Raw genomic sequence first — 17,167 nt, forward strand, 5'->3', positions numbered from 1 at the left:
ATATATATTATATATAATATATAATATATATTATATATATAATATATATATATATATATATAGATATATATATATATATTTATTTATTTATATGCGTTTGTCTCCGTGTATGCATAGTCGAAATGTAATATCGAAATCGTAGGGAAAATTTTTTAACATTTCGACCATGTGTATATATTCGCTGTAAATATAGATAAAATTGTAATGCCAACTAATATGGCCTGTGAACACTTGGGTAGTTTGAAATTACGCGATGAGCGGCCAACAAGTCACTCTAAACACTTAGTTTTTACACTTTTTTTTATCTTTTCTAGTGTATCATGTATACATCGAAATTAATATATATTAGTTTTCAATAATATATAAATATTTATGTAACAAATAGATATTTAAATAAATTGCGATATATGTCACACTAAATAACGTGTAAACACGAACATTAAGATACGAAACATATTCTGGTAATAGTGGAAAGTTAACATTTTGCAGTAACATTGTTACCATGGTAACTTGTTTTTATGTTAAATTTTTTTGTTAATTATATCAAACTGGAACAAAAGTTTGTTTCCCTTTTTGCTAAGGCATTCAAGTGGTTAAATTAATATTAAATTTCTTATAATAAATAAACAAATACTTCTACAAATGTTATTTGTATGTTTAAAGTTTGGAATATAAATTGCAAAGTTTTTTGAACTTGCATTTCTTTAGGAACTTTCAATTGTACAAATGCAATTCCGTTGCAATATTACATAAACATTTTGTCTAAGACTATCGTGCAGATGTGTTATTGTTTATATTATTGCCATGGAAACGTTATTACTGCTGAAAATATTTTTTAAATGAACAACCGGATATGGAATTTTGAGCGGCGGAGCGGTTGTGGCAGCTGTAAGTCTTCTTATTTAAATCTATTTGTCTTTTATCTATTCTTTCTTTCTCTGATTTTTTTCTTTTCTTTGAATTAATTACACTTAAGCATGTGTACACTGCAATATTATTATAAGCGCCGTGTACGGACTTTTAAATATACAAGTAATTACAAGATGGTTGAACCTGTGTATTAACAATATAATTTATGAATCTCTAAAAGTGCTGGAATTTTTCAGTCTGTCGCACTTAGTTTAAATGATGTTTGTGTGTATTCTCTTTTTCTATAGAAATACATATATATATATATATATATATATATATATATATATATATATATATATATATGTATATATATATATGTATATATATATATGTATATATATATATATGTATATATATATATGTATATATATATATGTATATATATATATATATACGAATATCCAACCAACCTGTGGATCATATGTACAAAAAACATAGTAAGTGATTACATATTAATGAATTAATGAAACATATGCAGTATTTTGACTAATGTATGCGAATAATGTATCTTTTATAATATTCAGTACATAGTTACCAACAAAAATAAGTAAATAAAACTTCCCTCTTGATTATTTATGTTGCGAGAGCTCTTTTTACTCATAAATATATATTTTTTTATTATATGCTACCAAATAACTGCTGCGTCGCTGCACTTAAAGCATAATCTTAATTAGTACCTTTATCATAATTAAACTTGATTTAAAAAAAAAAATTAGCTAAATTTAACTGCTGAATATCCAATGAAGCAATGGATATTAGACCTATCCTTTTGCTATTCCATCTATATCTTATAAAATCCCTCCCTGAGACACAAGGATTGGTCATGGATATTTAGCAGTTAGGCCGAAATGCTAAGCATTTTTTCACTATAAGAAAAAGTGGCAGTTAGCCTATTTCGATCATTTCTGTATCTTCTACGTTGCCATGTCCAACTCCATTATGTCTACAAATTTTCACGATTATTGAATGCAATTATGAAAATTAAACATATTACTATAAATTAGATAAATTATGATGCTATACATTAGAATATATAATATGATATTGTGAAATATAATTAATTGATACAAAATATACTTACCTATGATTTTGCACATGATTATTATGTAAATGAAAGTGCGTTGTTCGTGGAGAAAAACCACGCATATTGCCTCTACGTGGACTTCTAGCATTTATTACTCGTGGTTGCGAATACATATCTTCAAGTATACTAGGTGCTACATAAGTAAATCCCTAAAAAAAAGTAAAAGTAAAAAAATAAGATATTTAATATTAAAATAAAATTATATAAAGTATTAAAATAAAATTTTACAGAAAATTGACAAAAAAAATATATAAAAACACACTTGAAATACTCTATTAGCAGATTCACTTAATGTGTATTCTGCAGGAGAATCTATTGGTGCAGATGTCGTAAATTTTTTATCAAATTGTGATACATCGTCTTCGCTGGCTAATGTTGGTCTAAATGGTGGTTCTAATTTACGGGAAATAACATCATTCCAATTGATATGCTTGAAAAATTGATGATTTTTTATTTGTTCCGCATCAGACGGACCAGATCCTAATCTTTGTGCAACTTGTCTCTATAAAAATATAAAATTGTATTATTATGTAATTTAGAATATATATCTTTCATGATTTAAAAAATTAACCTTCAACAATTTTCGAATGAGATCTCGAGAATCAGGTGTTAAATATTGTGGAAGATTTAATTTACCACGTAAAATTTTTTCAATAGTTTTCTTTCTATTATCAGATGTAAATGGTGGCTAGAAATTAAATATATATAAGTCGGATAATTTAATTAAATTAACAACATTAATCCATCAATCTGATACTTATATAGAATAATACTTACCGAACCTGTAAGCATATCATACATTAAAGTTCCAAGACTCCACCAGTCTACTGCTTTACCATGTCCACTTCTTGTTAAAATTTCTGGAGCCCTTTTATTAAAATAAAAAATATCAATATGAAAATTGATTACATTTTTTTCTATAATTGTAAAAATTTCCTTACATATATTCTATAGTACCACAGAATGTGTGTGTAACAGTGCCATCTTGTATATGTTCTTTGCATAAACCAAAATCAGTTAGTTTTATATGTCCCTCCGCATCTAACAAGATATTTTCTGGTTTTAAATCTCTAAAAATTTCATTAATAAAAAAATAATTAATCATTGAAATAATAATATATATTATATAATATATCTTGAACTTGAATATATTTAAATTTATATATATAGTTAGATTAAAATACCTATAAATAATTCCTTGTAAGTGAAGATGTTGAAGGGCCAATATTATTTCCGATAGATAGAAGCTATATAAATAAAATTTGCATATAGTTTTGAAGAGCATTTATATATACAATAGATTACAATTGAAATAATTATCATATTGTTGTTTTTCTTACCAAGCAGTTTCTTCAAGAAAAATGCCTTCATCATTTAAATGTCTAAATAATTCACCACCGCACATATATTCCAGAATTAAATATAATTTTCCACCAGTTTGAAAAGCATACATAAGGTCTACGATGAAAGGATGCTGCCAGATATAATCATATACATATTTTAATTTTTATATATTATAATTATATATTATATATTTTTATATATTATAATATATAATATATAATATATACATTATTTAACAAAATTTAATTTAGAAAATTATTAATTGAATTATTAATTTAAAATTATTAAAATTAAGTTGTGTAATTATAACAAATGAAAATAAGTAAAATTTGATATATATTTTTGATAAGTGTTATTTTTATTTTACATTATTATTAATTAAAACAAATTGATATTAAAAATTAAATGATAAATAATCATAAAAATTACTTAAATTAAAATTCATTTATTTGACCTACCTTTACAGCTTCTAAAATATTTCTTTCAGCCTTAGTATGTGCAGTATCTTTCTGGTTCCTTATAATTGAAGCCTTACGTAAGACCTATTTTTTAGATAAGTACATTTAATATAAATTTATCGAAAACATAATTAAAAACATATAATGCATAACATTAAACAAATAAATATAATCTTTTTAAACTAAAAAAAGACATACATATGTAATAACATTATCATAATTTATTAAATGAAACATTATTTATTTTATATACTTAAATATAATAAAATTAAAATTTTTTCCAGAGAATTTAAAAAATTATCTACATTGATAAATAAGTTTTCTAAATAATGAATAGATTTATACATTTTTTTTATAAAATTCATAAATACAGAAATAAAAAATTAATTATTCATAACAATTTTTAAAATTTTTAATTTAAATCATATTTAAATATATACATAAAAGAGAGGAAAAAAATAATCATTTGAACAATCATATAGAAGACAAAGGGAGACAAAGAACTTATATAATACTGAACAAAATAATCAATTAAAATTTTTTACGAAACAAAATCAATATATTATTAAAAATATTATCTCATCGCATATAGTGAAATATTAATAAATTACATATGAGTGAATAAATCTAATATTTCCCTACCTTCATCGCAAAGATCGTGCCACTGTCATTACCCGTTATTTTACGCACTTGAAAAACCTTGCCATAACCACCCTTTCCAATAACTTTGCATAGCTCGAAATCCTGTGGTCCAGCTCTTTCCCTTCCGCGATTAACATTTTGTTCTGATATTGGAACTGTCTCGACACCTTCCGAGCTAGCAGAGCATGAAAATTGTCATTATTACGAAAATTTTCAGGCATGATAGATATATACAAGCGGAAAGGAAAGCTTACTTACTCGGTTATTTCATTCACATTTGGATTCGCATCGTATTCTTCCTACGTGAAAAGAAAAACGTATAGGAACAACGTTATGGAACGTGAAATGAAAATGACGATAAGGAAACTGGAGTGCTCGTGTGCGGATGAAGAATTACCTCGCCAATCTCGATAACATCATCATCAGACTCGTCCCTATTTACTGTGTCTGCATCGTGCAATTCAATATCAAAAACTGCAGCCATTCTATGCGCAGTTAACTTAAATCCAACAAGATTTCGCGGCTATTGTAAAAACGAATTATTTCTCTTATAACAAATAACGATAACACAATATTGTTACACAGTCAAAACCTTGAATTACTGCGAACAAGCTGCCCTGTCCTAGAGCATACCAAACACCCTCGCCTTACATACACTCCGATTGGCCGTAGAATCTCGTCATCGTCATGTTATCGGAGTGGGAGGGTGGATGGTTCGACCAATCGGATAATGATGTTCAAGTTCTATATAAAAGGAATTGACAACTACGGAATTCTACGCACTATTGCCAAGTTTTCTCGGTATGATATTTCGCGGCATATTTAAATATTACAATTTTACTAATCAGAAAAATTGACAATATATATGTATATATTATTGAAGTTATGCATTATTGGAATATTAAACATATGAAATAGAAATTAAAATATTTATTACGTGGATATTTACATATTATAATATAATAAAATAATAATATATATGATATATATTATTTATAAATATTATCATATATCATATAGAATATTCTGTTATTTATTGAATAAATACTTAATTAATATTAATATTTTAAATATATCTCAAATATAATAAAATCTTTTTGTAAATTGTATTTTATTATAATATTTTACTTACAATATTAAATTAATTTTATTAATTAAAATTTTTATATTCAACTCAATTAATCAGAAATTCTACTACTTATCGCCTCGATTAATATCAACTAAAAATATCTCGCATAGGTGTCACCTTTTTACAGTTAATAAGAGACTATTGCATACTAATATATCATGTAATAAAAAAAAATCGTAAAATTTTAATATCATTGTACTTATTGTTCAAAGAGAAATAATAGAAAATGGTTTTACGTCACCACGTTGAAGGATTCGAAAATTTTTTCGAATTTATGAAAAATTTTAAATCTAATGAATCAATTTACATACTTTATACTGGAAAAAAACTTCCTAACGGCAAAAGTTGGTGTCCAGACTGTGTTGAAGGTACAATCTTTCGACCGTCGTCATTTATTTCATACATAACCTAAATTATATATTTTCATACATAACATAAATTCGTATGTAACCACATTTTTGCATAAAATAATTTAAAATTAGTAACTATTTATTATATGCATATTTTTATATAATTATAATAAAAATTAAAATATATTTTAGTATTTCAAAATATTCTTGTAAATAAATGAACAATATGTACATGTGAAGATAAAAAAAATTATATCTTTGTTATAGCTGAACCTTTTATAGAAGAAGGATTTAAAATAGCTCCTATATCAGCACATTTAATTGAAGTTGAAGTTGGAGATCGGCCATAGTAAATATTTTATACATTAATATACAAGACATATTAACATTATCCTTGAAAAATAATTAATTTCTAAAATTTTTTATTCTTTTAGTTGGAAAGATTTAAATTGTCCATTTCGAGCAAACTCTGTTACAAAATTAAAAGTTCTACCTACTTTAGCAAAATGGGGTACACAAAAACGTCTGGAAGGGAATCAATGTTTAAAACTTGATCTAATTGAAATGTTACTTGCTGATGATGATGATTAGATAGTTCAATTCTGCATGATGAAATATGGGTATCCAAAATGAGCAATTGTGTAAGTCTATAAAGAATGAATTTGAAGTTTCCTACAATATTAATTTTTATTAACATATATTGTAGTCAAATTTTCTACATTTTTTTATAGAATAATACAATTATAATACAGATAAAATAAAAATACTTTTTATAACGTAAAATTAACATCCATATAAATTTACATATAAAACTAAATAAATTATTTTTAAATTCATCTCTATAAAACCTATAAAAAATATCATTAAATTCTTAGTATTTGCAATTAGATATAATACAATTAAAAAAAAATAAAATAAAAGTAACATAAAAATATATTATATAATATTTTATATATATAACATTTATATATTTGAATATATTTGTCAAAAAATATTTATTATTATTTTTTATTTATAAAGTTGCTGATATTATTTCTTGCGATTGTGATGGTGGTATAACTTTCACGGAATAATGTATTTTTTTATTTCTCATAATACTATAAGTGTTATCAAAAATAATAGAATCTAAAATAGATAAAATTATAAATAAAATATTTTTGATACTTTTATGATTAAAATGCAATGTATACTCACATGTAGAAGGTACTTCACAAGTCAGAATTCCAATTTCATCTAATTGATGAGCAGCTACTCGTCGTATAGGTATCACTTCTTTTTGCATTCCATTATCATCTTTCTTTACAATACCAAATTTAATATCATGATTCTCGGTTCGAAATTCCCAACTATAATCACCCACAATTAATAAATACGAAATTTTCATAATTCATTTATAAATTTGTTTATACCTTAATAAAGATCCCATCTCGAGTGCTGTTATATTAAGTTCTAATTTTCCACCTTTCTTAATCGTGACCGTTGTAAAGTTCTCTTTACTATCATTAGTCACATACATTTCTTGAGGAACCTTGCCACCGAGACAAATCTGACATAAACAGAAATTTTAATTAAAAATTGTATGCATTATGTAATTGATATAATATTAATATTGATTTTCTTCCTTACAATTTCTTATTCTAATATAAATAGTATATAAAATTTAAATAAATGAATTCAATCGGTAAGAGTTTAGTTATCGAATATCAATTAAAATTTTGTTCTAATAAATCATTTCTGATAAATATTCTACTGTATTTTTATATAGTTATCAAAAGTTTATTTAAATTTTAGAAATGACGTAAATTCTATTTCATTTCTTCACCTTTGTTCCAAGTTTTGGATTGCTATCAGGATCTTTAAGAGTACCTCCAAAGAAAGCAGGTACTTGATCTTTTGAAATGTTACTGAATATTGCTGCCTGCCATTTAGAAGGATCTGTTTTAAATATTTGAATCTTCGACAGAGTATATTCATTCATGAACTTTTTCGCTACCGAAAACGCAAAAGCAAATACTTTTGGAGCTATAAAAATGTATAATTATATTAATCATTGATTATATTATATAATTATATATATATTGTACGATAAAATATACCATTAATGATATAACAGGTTTTCAAAATCTCCGGGTAATTAGCTTCATACATTTGGATTAAAGTAATTACAACTTCTCCAGCTGAAAAATAAAATTATTAAACTATTATACAAACTTCAAATTTTGTCTTTTTGACAAAAAAATAACCGAAATATATGATATGAAAAAAAAATTTAATTTAATAAGAATTACATCATTAACTATCATTTTAAAAATTTAGGAAACAAAATATTACTTCATTTTATATAAGAATTTCATTGGTCAATACTTTGTTTTTATAATGAATGTTATATAATGAATCAATGAATGAATATACATATAATCAAAAAGATTTCTTATAAGAATACTTTCAAAAATGAAATTAATGTACCATAAAAGACTTATGTAATGTCTGATGGATTACATGATGTATATAAATTTTACCTGGTCTCCAAAGATACTGTCTCAAATTGAATCCCTGCATATCAAATATTACAACTACCTGACCAGCCAAAGGACCATGTTTTAACATTTGCTCTCTACACAACATTAAATATTCTTCAAGACATTTTATTGTCATTTTTATCATATCCATACGTGAAACCACGTGCAAAATACCATAAAGATCAAGCGCATCGAAATATACAACAATAACTGTAAAGATATAAGAATTTTTTAGATTAATTAATAACATTTTTAAAAATCATTTCTTTAATTTGCTTTTGATAAAAACACTTAATATATTTATCTCGTTATATCAAAAGTTAATAAATAAAAAGGATTTATACATGCCTGGTGCCCCATCTTTGTCAAAACCACATAAACCATGAGGTAGATAATCTTTCAAAATTTTAGGAGGATCCCATTTAGTTAATTTGTCAACTTCCCATTGTTTTCGCCATTCCATAGACTGAAAAATTATTTAAATTAATTATAGAATGTTGATATTTGTTTTTGATATGTTTTGATTTTTTTGGAAAGTTATAAATAATGAAATTAAAAAGGTATAAAGTTAAGAGATTCCATAGATCATTAAAACTAAAAAAAATATTAATTCGAGAAATTTAAAAATTCTGTATAATCTAAAGAACGTTTTTGGTTCTAAATTTATGCTTTTAAATAAAGAATTGAAAATATTAATCGAATAGAGTTGAGAAATATGATTTCTAGTTTTCTTGAAAAGGAGAAAGGGAATATAGTTGCAATCAATATGTTGCAATATCCGGAATTCTAAATACTCGAAAGAAGAAAATAAAATATATTCGTATACTTAGAACATTTCGGATTTTTAAATATTATTTAATTGTAAAAAACGATAATGACATAATGTGGATAAAATTACACCATTAAATCGTGTATTAAATTCCTTATTTTGCAATTTAACAATAATAAAATAGAAAACTGTAATCATTTATTTATTAAATGAAACCTTTCATTCATAATTTGTTTTTCATTTCATTATAATTATTAAATGGAATTTATAATAGAACGTATAAAATATAAATATAAGAGGAAATATATACAGAAGGTCAACATATGAATATAAAATATTATAGCTGTTTACATTACAAACAGATTTGTTACGCTCTTTTTTTATCTATTAGTTGTAGTTATAATGGATATGTTTTTTGATGAATTAACGTTTTAATAAAGGCACTAGTAAAATCAAATAAATAGATTTTTAAATATAAATCGTTTTCTATTGTACAATTATTGCAGCACTTTTTCGTGATTATATAAATCCATATTATAAGAAAATATTAGGAATATAGAATCCTTAATTATATGTAATTCATAATATTTTAAAATATTTTAAAGTTTAATAAATTTATATTATTTTAGAAACAATCATATAAACAAATACATATCTAATTCGTTAATTAAATAATTATAAAAAATATACATCGAGCAATCATGAGAATATAATAGAAAAATTTCTGTTGCTAAAAAGAATTACTGTTGCTAATCAGCTGAAATGATAGAAAATGTAAAAAAAAAAATTTATTTTTTATAAAAAAGACGTTTTTATTAAATTTTATTACAAAATTTTATTAAATATTTTATTAAATTTGTCGCTAAATTTAAATGAAAAAATTGAAGTTTATATTTGGAACCACAAAATCAAACGTAAAATATGAATAACTGTTCAATTATAATAGTCGATGGTATGAATGTACAATTTATCGTTATTATGTCTAGATCTAAATTTCTAGATAAGATTACAATTAAAAAAGTAGATTTCAATTTTTAGATAAGATTAATGATAACAATAAAAAAAGTATGCATATAAGTTCGAAAGTGTTCCTTATTTTTTTCACTTGATATCTGATGATTTTTTTAAAAATTATATTTGATAATATTAGAAAAATAATATCAAAAAAGAGTAAAATAAATTTTAGATTTTTCTATTTGTAATTTATTAAAAATATATATTTATTTTGATTTATTTTTATGTATTCATTTACTTATATTAATAATTATTTATTTAAATTTTGTTTAAATTACATTATGAAATTACAAAAACTATTCATTTTGCATATATTCTTATTACTTTTGCAAGCAAAGAAATAATATATTTAAATTAACATGTTTTTATTAAATGAAAATATTAAATAAATACACAATGTTTTAAACAAAGAGTTAATAAATTTATGAGTTTTATTAGAATTTATTTAAAAAAAACAGATTATTCATTCAGAAAGATTTAATTTACCATTTTTCAAATATTTTCCATAAATAATACTTCTCGCATCATTTATATATCTTACATAATTTTGCTTTTTATATTAGACAGATACAAAGAGTTTCATTTTCAGATTTTATTATTTTTTTAAACAAGTAAAAATATCATTTGATAAATTTTTTTCGAATTTGATTCGATTGGCAATGTGCAAATATTGCATTTTATTAGAAAAAATAAATATGAAATATAATATATATATATATTATTATATAATATATATAATAATATAAAATAACAATGGAATTAAAAAATAAAACAAATTTAATGAACTTATACGTAATAAAATATTGAAATTAATTTAATGATGTTTAATTATTTTAATAATCAAATGTTTAATCGCATGATTTCATATAGTATAAGTATGAGATGCATAAGAAATATGTGAAAGTACAGAGTAAGTTTGAACGAAGTTGTCCCCCTTTCAAAAGAATTTTTTCGAAACAGAAATGTTTATTTATTATTCAGTTTCTACGAAGATGGACAGTTTTTCTAATTTAAAAAGAGAAGAAAAATGAATGTAAATGGATTGCATTAGTAATTATATATATATATATGTATGTGTATATATAAAAACAACTTACATCACGCAGCATCTTTTCCGCAGCAATTGGATCCCATTTTCTTGCTGAAAATTACGTATTTTTATTTAAAGATATTTATTATAAATATTTTTAATTTAAAGATATTTATTATAAACATTTAAAATAAAATTATGTAAACTTTATCTAAATTCAATTAAAAATATCTAAAATAACAAATTAAAAAATATATCAAAATCAATATAATATTTTCATTTTTATTTTAAATTTCATGATCAATATTTCATCATATATATATATATTAGAAATATTTAAAAATGTGTTTATCCGCTGATATTAGTTTTTTTATTATACAAAATATTTAAATATCTTTTTAAGATTTTATTATTCTTTTATTTAACTTTACTTATACTTAATATCTATTTAATTTTATTAATGAAAATGCATTAATTTAATTTGATTTATTTTAAAATATAAAATTATTATTATTCCAATAGGAAATAGTCAATTTTATTAAGATTTCAAGGTTTTTATTTTCAATTTAAATCAAAAAACATTTACATTTTATATAAATTTAATGAATATTTTAGCTGTGTTATTAATAATATTCAAAAAAAAAGAGATTAATTTTTTAACATTTTATATAGATTATATACATTTTGCTTAATAAGATTATATCTTGTTTGAAAAAACAATTAAGACATATAATCAAGAAGATAAAAAAATTCTTAGTAATTCACTATCACCAAAAAATTTTTTTAACAGTCGTGATTTATTAAATTCGGATAAAAATCTTAAACTAGAGTTTTATTTTATATTTAACTATAAAAATTATTGGAATAAAATTTTTTTACTGAATCATAATTTATTCGAATAAAAATTTTTAAGTAAAACTACTGAATAATTTAATGAAATAATCATACCATTAACTTTGAATCGATCAATAAGGAAAATATCTCAATAAAACGCTAAAAATGAATATATATATTTATTGCCTTTAAACATACATATATATAAAAGCAATAATTATCACAAAAATTTATCATACACATTTATCGTACTATTTTTATTAAAATATAAAAATTAAATATATAAAATATAAAAAGCGCGATTGTGAAGCAAAGATGATTTTCCAGATTAAATTTTTTCAAGCTATTCATTTAATACATGTTATATTAAGAGATCATGTAAACAATTACAATAAATTACAAAAATTTTTACCTCGAAGCCAACGTAGTAGAAAGTTATCGTCATGATGCGGTTGTGTTACATCTTGAACTGCCTTCCTAAACTGAAGCCAGAATACATTAAAATATATAATTGAATGATTTTTTTTTCATTTATATTTCGTATATGAAAATTAGAATTTAAATTAAAAATAAATTATTTTATTCTTATCGCAACAGAAATTATTTTTCATTTTTCTTTAATCCTTCATAGTTTGTTATCATATTACCATATTAACATTACAATTTATTTATTCAATAATTAATATAATACGTTATTATGTATTTTTTAAATCAAAGAAAGAAACTGTAATTAATTTTTAATTATAGAAGAGAAAAACGAATGTACAATGATGATCCTAAATTTTAAACGTAATAAATAATAAAATTGAAATAGTAATGTATTATTAAACTAGAACAAGTATACTTTAATAAATTATAATAAAAAAGAACTGTAGAAAATATGTAACTAAATTATACTTTTTCTAACAGATTACGATATACTATGTACACCGTAATTATCTGACATAATAAAAAAATAAAACTTGGAATCTGTGCTTCTATGCGCAATTTGTAAACGATTTATCTGCTACTAGTATATTATATTATTTGTCTTTTATTCGCGATTTGTAGTGAAAGCAAAATGTTTTTCAGAGAAATGCAATGATGATTTTACGGTCAGCACAAAAATCTTCGATTATTTCGCTTTGTACTGTTCACAAAACCACTTGTATTTACTTTCACATAGACTTTTCTACAGGTCAACCCACTCCGGTTACCTATAACCGAAATACCAGTTACCAATACATACCGACATGTATCGAATTAGTAATGAAAATTTATTTTTTTCTTTCTTTCATTTTTTAAACAAAATTATTTTAAATTTCTTAAAATTATACTTGATTAAATTTTGAATATTGAGAAAGATAGCAATTAAAAAATCATGACAATTATAAGGTTGACATATGAAATATATCTTCTAAATTTGATGGACAAACTCTATTTATTAAATTTTATTTCATCATCTACAAATTATTAATAATAATTTGTAGATATATAAATTTATATTTTTGTAAAAATAACTATATAAATAAAAACTAAATAGAGATTTATTTTATCTATTAAATTTTATAACTTTACTTTAGATATATTTTTTTTAATTATTTATTTTTAAATTTTTAATTTTATCACAAATACATAAATGTTAGCAGTCGAGTTATCAATCACATTAAACAAAAAAAAATTAAAATTATAATGAAGTTTGTAAAAATAAAAATAATAATGATACTCATTATGAATAATCAGAATATGCACATAATATTTTTATATTATTTTCTTACTGAAAAAAAAAAGATGTAAAGGTGAAGAGATCATATAATGAAGATCTCTATGTATTTATTCTGTTTTATGTTAACTATACTGTTTTTACTAGTTTTTTCTGAATATTCAGGAAGTCATACATACTATATCCTTCATAAATATCACATACAATCACTCGTACATTTTACAATTACAATAATTATGAGATACTCCATTCTACAAAAAAATGTGCAAAATTAGTTGAAATTATTTAATCTGTATTAATTTAAATCGGAAAAATTTCTTAGATGATTAACATATTTATATATTTATATATAATTTATATATTTTTAACATATATTGATATTTAATTATAGAAAAGATTAATATATATATATATATATATATATATATATATATATATATATATATACGTATAAAAAATATAAACCTAGAATACATATTCAATAACAAAAATACTATTACAAAATACTACAAAAAATTTGAAAAAAATCAATAAAAAAAAATTTTTTATAAAAACATTTTGTGTAATTTCTTATTTAGAATAATGTAAAATAAACAGGAAATTATCATAGTTCTTAATTAATCAACGAAATTCTACTGCACACGTGATATTAACTATATTCTTATATCATGTAGCATAATTTTTGAAAACTTGATGAAACTGATTTATAAAATTTATATATAAGTAAATTATGTAACGAGCAAAAAAAGACTTCGGATTTATATATTTGTCTAATCCTTATCACATAAGATCACGTATATGTCTAAAGAACGACAGAATAAAGAAAGTGCCGTTTTACACAAAATACCGTTTCCTTTCGATCATCGTAGTGTTCGAATAAAAAAACTATTTGTGTTTAGAGAAATACAAGTATAGTAAGAATTACCTTTTACAAGGAGAGAATCTGAAATCGTCTAAAGTGTGAATAGATTTAGTGACTCTCAAAAAAAGAAATCAGCGACCATAGACGAAAGAAATGTGGATGGGAATGCACGGTCCAAATCGCGCGATAAAGAGGTTTTCATTCGGGTGAAATTCATCAAATAACACGTTTTCGAACGACGAAAGCGATGATAAAAAAACATGCCCGTTTCTGGTGACATAGAATGAAAGTTTTGAAAGAATAGGAAGCAATAATAGAATAATCATAAATAGATAAACTGTAATGACAGTTCATTAATTAAACAGTATTTTGAGAAAATGCGAATGATAATAGTAGTTATCATTAATTGGTAATTGTATAATTAAAAAAAAAAAAAAAGGAAATCATTATATGAAATTAAAATTAATAATCATTTTGCTATTTAGATAACATGATATAAGATCTCAAAGAAAAATTAAAAAATTTAAAGATAAAAAAATAAAAAAATTGATAATGTTTTGAGAAATTATTTTATAATAATATAAATAATAAAATAATGTTATTCTCTAAAAATATCTCTTCTCTAAACTTTTTTCTTTAGAAAGTTTTACTTTTACCAATTGTGAACGTACATTTATATCTTTTGTTATATCAATAATGTTTAAAAAAAATTCACCGGATATATTAAATACTTTTTGCATATCATCATTGACCTCTAGTATCATGTTTTTTAAAATCGAATCATTGACTTACTTTCATCAATGCAAATCGTTGGTTGTCCTCCAACCCCACTATTTTCATCATCTTCGTTTCTTTTTTATCTGCCTTTTAATTATTATTTCAACTCTTCTTTATCCTTGATACCTATATTTAGTTACACGTTTGTTATATTATATTATATAATTGTTTGATTTATATTATCCATTCAAATACAAAATTATATCGAAACAATTTACATTTAATTATAAACAACAATATTTGGTTGGGTTTAGTATGATTATACAGATATTTAATCAGATATATATTAATACATATAAATCAACCTTATTATCATACTAACCTTATTTTTCCGGATATACTTGATTCAAATATAGTAAATTTAAACTATGCTGTGTCATACAAGATTTTTCTTTTCTTGATCTTTAATTTGTGCTAAAATAATAAATAATAATATTCTCATATATAAATATAATAATTATTATTATTCTTTAACAATATAATAAAATTATAAAAAATTAAAAACAGGCAACTTTGAAAATAATTAAATAATTCTTCTATTATTAAGATTTTTGAAATATCAAATATGAAATACATTTAATCAATAAATTTTAATAGGTATAATATAATTTATTAGATTGTACATAATAATTTATAATATAAAATTTATAAAATCCTTGATATTTATTTTTTTCATCATATATTATAAAAAAGTTAATATAATATAGACATAGTATGTATTATTGATAATCAATTTATTATTATACATAGGAATAAACTCACTTTGCATTTCAAAATTATAAATATTATAAAATCAATTCTTATTTTTTTTATAAAATAATAAATATGCAAATATATATATTTATATAAATATATATAAAGATTAGAAATGAAACATAATTTAAATGAATGATGCTTTTTTATGGAAAAAAAAGTTATATCTATTAATTTATTGATTTATTTTATTCCTTTTCTTATATCTTTTAAAAATATATTAAAGAATGTACTGATTAAATAACTAGAATTTTAAAAAAAATTACATGAATATCCATTTAATTGCAATTCCTGATCCATTTATAAGTGATCGATATTAATTCAATAAAGTTCAATCGAATTATAAAGAAATATAAAGAAATATTATTAAGAATTATAAAGAAATATAAAGAAATACATTATATAATACATATTACATATACATATTATAACATTATAATAATCATATAATATTATCAAATTGAGATATGAAATTCGAAATAAATCATAAAGAAATCATTATTATAAAAAAACATTATTTAATAAATATTATTTAAAAAATTAATATAATCGATACAATAATTACCATACTTCAATTTCTCTCCATATAAATGTACAAAATGTATGTTGCAATCAAATAAATTCCTTTTAACTGGTTCAATTTCGTAATCACTATTTAAAATGCACTTTGAATTATTTAAAAAAAAAAATTAAAAAAATTAACGAATTTATAACTTTTCTTCGAAAAACTTTTATTTGTCTATTAAATCGTAAAGAAGTCACGTCGTCACTTGGCGCGCAAGCACATTCGAATAATGCATCGTTATTGCGTTTGTGTTTCGCGGTAACAGGCTTACTTTATGGCGCAACAGGTGTCTCTTGTGATCGTCGCGCTCCAGTTCAAGAGTCAATTCCTTACTAAAAATGAATATTGCGCGCTGACTGACACTCGAAGAGTGGTACCGTTTTGTTCTATGCTGTATTCATGATGCCTGGGGCGCTACCGTGC

The 17,167-nt window shown here is 22.3% G+C and overlaps 3 protein-coding genes across 5 annotated transcripts; 1 reads left to right on the forward strand and 2 right to left on the reverse strand.

Moving 5' to 3' along the window:
• Window positions 1-1,392: 1,392 nt before the first annotated feature.
• Window positions 1,393-5,244, reverse strand: LOC100870639 (ribosomal protein S6 kinase beta-1). Its single transcript, XM_003698687.4, has 12 exons — window positions 4,838-5,244; window positions 4,699-4,739; window positions 4,441-4,615; window positions 3,799-3,882; window positions 3,337-3,470; window positions 3,181-3,243; window positions 2,938-3,066; window positions 2,774-2,864; window positions 2,568-2,684; window positions 2,259-2,498; window positions 1,994-2,145; window positions 1,393-1,855 (listed from the first exon to the last, which is right to left on the reverse strand). Exons 1-12 carry the CDS (start codon window positions 4,922-4,924, stop codon window positions 1,798-1,800), a joined length of 1,371 nt encoding a protein of 456 aa, XP_003698735.2. The 5' UTR covers window positions 4,925-5,244; the 3' UTR covers window positions 1,393-1,797.
• On the forward strand, window positions 5,222-6,913 carry LOC100870763 (thioredoxin domain-containing protein 17). Its single transcript, XM_003698688.4, has 3 exons — window positions 5,222-5,937; window positions 6,187-6,268; window positions 6,354-6,913. Exons 1-3 carry the CDS (start codon window positions 5,796-5,798, stop codon window positions 6,508-6,510), a joined length of 381 nt encoding a protein of 126 aa, XP_003698736.1. The 5' UTR covers window positions 5,222-5,795; the 3' UTR covers window positions 6,511-6,913.
• On the reverse strand, window positions 6,588-17,147 carry LOC100868900 (SEC14-like protein 2). Of its 3 annotated transcripts, none has more exons than XM_086909751.1 (12): window positions 17,016-17,147; window positions 15,749-15,840; window positions 15,442-15,552; window positions 12,498-12,567; window positions 11,319-11,362; window positions 8,787-8,904; window positions 8,439-8,648; window positions 8,016-8,096; window positions 7,742-7,941; window positions 7,329-7,465; window positions 7,114-7,265; window positions 6,588-7,044 (listed from the first exon to the last, which is right to left on the reverse strand). In XM_086909751.1, exons 3-12 carry the CDS (start codon window positions 15,490-15,492, stop codon window positions 6,932-6,934), a joined length of 1,176 nt encoding a protein of 391 aa, XP_086765877.1. In that variant the 5' UTR covers window positions 15,493-15,552; window positions 15,749-15,840; window positions 17,016-17,147; the 3' UTR covers window positions 6,588-6,931. The 3 variants fall into 3 exon arrangements, with proteins under 3 accessions (XP_086765877.1, XP_086765874.1, XP_086765875.1); XM_086909748.1 differs by having other exon boundaries at window positions 16,745-17,147; XM_086909749.1 differs by having other exon boundaries at window positions 16,750-17,134.
• Window positions 17,148-17,167: the final 20 nt, after the last annotated feature.

This window comes from Apis florea, unplaced genomic scaffold (assembly GCF_048593485.1).
Source record: "Apis florea isolate Af1SG1 unplaced genomic scaffold, ASM4859348v1 contig_3158_pilon, whole genome shotgun sequence".
Taxonomy (NCBI): Eukaryota; Metazoa; Arthropoda; class Insecta; order Hymenoptera; family Apidae; genus Apis; species Apis florea.

What these genes read in the sequence shown, in the direction of transcription:
- LOC100870639 (XM_003698687.4), bottom strand. Translation starts at nt 4,924, where the DNA reads ATGGCTGCAGTTTTTGATATTGAATTGCACGATGCAGACACAGTAAAT. An exon ending in TCATTCGAAAATTGTTGAAG is followed by an intron (nt 2,499 to 2,567) that starts GTTAATTTTTTA and finishes ATATTTTTATAG; the next exon opens with AGACAAGTTGCACAAAGATT. An exon ending in CTGCTAATAGAGTATTTCAA is followed by an intron (nt 2,146 to 2,258) that starts GTGTGTTTTTAT and finishes ACTTTTTTTTAG; the next exon opens with GGATTTACTTATGTAGCACC.
- LOC100870763 (XM_003698688.4), top strand. Translation starts at nt 5,796, where the DNA reads ATGGTTTTACGTCACCACGTTGAAGGATTCGAAAATTTTTTCGAATTT. An exon ending in GTGTCCAGACTGTGTTGAAG is followed by an intron (nt 5,938 to 6,186) that starts GTACAATCTTTC and finishes TCTTTGTTATAG; the next exon opens with CTGAACCTTTTATAGAAGAA. An exon ending in GAAGTTGGAGATCGGCCATA is followed by an intron (nt 6,269 to 6,353) that starts GTAAATATTTTA and finishes TTATTCTTTTAG; the next exon opens with TTGGAAAGATTTAAATTGTC.
- LOC100868900 (XM_086909751.1), bottom strand. Translation starts at nt 15,492, where the DNA reads ATGATGAAAATAGTGGGGTTGGAGGACAACCAACGATTTGCATTGATG. An exon ending in AACGATTTGCATTGATGAAA is followed by an intron (nt 12,568 to 15,441) that starts GTAAGTCAATGA and finishes TTCTGGCTTCAG; the next exon opens with TTTAGGAAGGCAGTTCAAGA. An exon ending in GAGATGGGATCTTTATTAAG is followed by an intron (nt 7,266 to 7,328) that starts GTATAAACAAAT and finishes GGGTGATTATAG; the next exon opens with TTGGGAATTTCGAACCGAGA.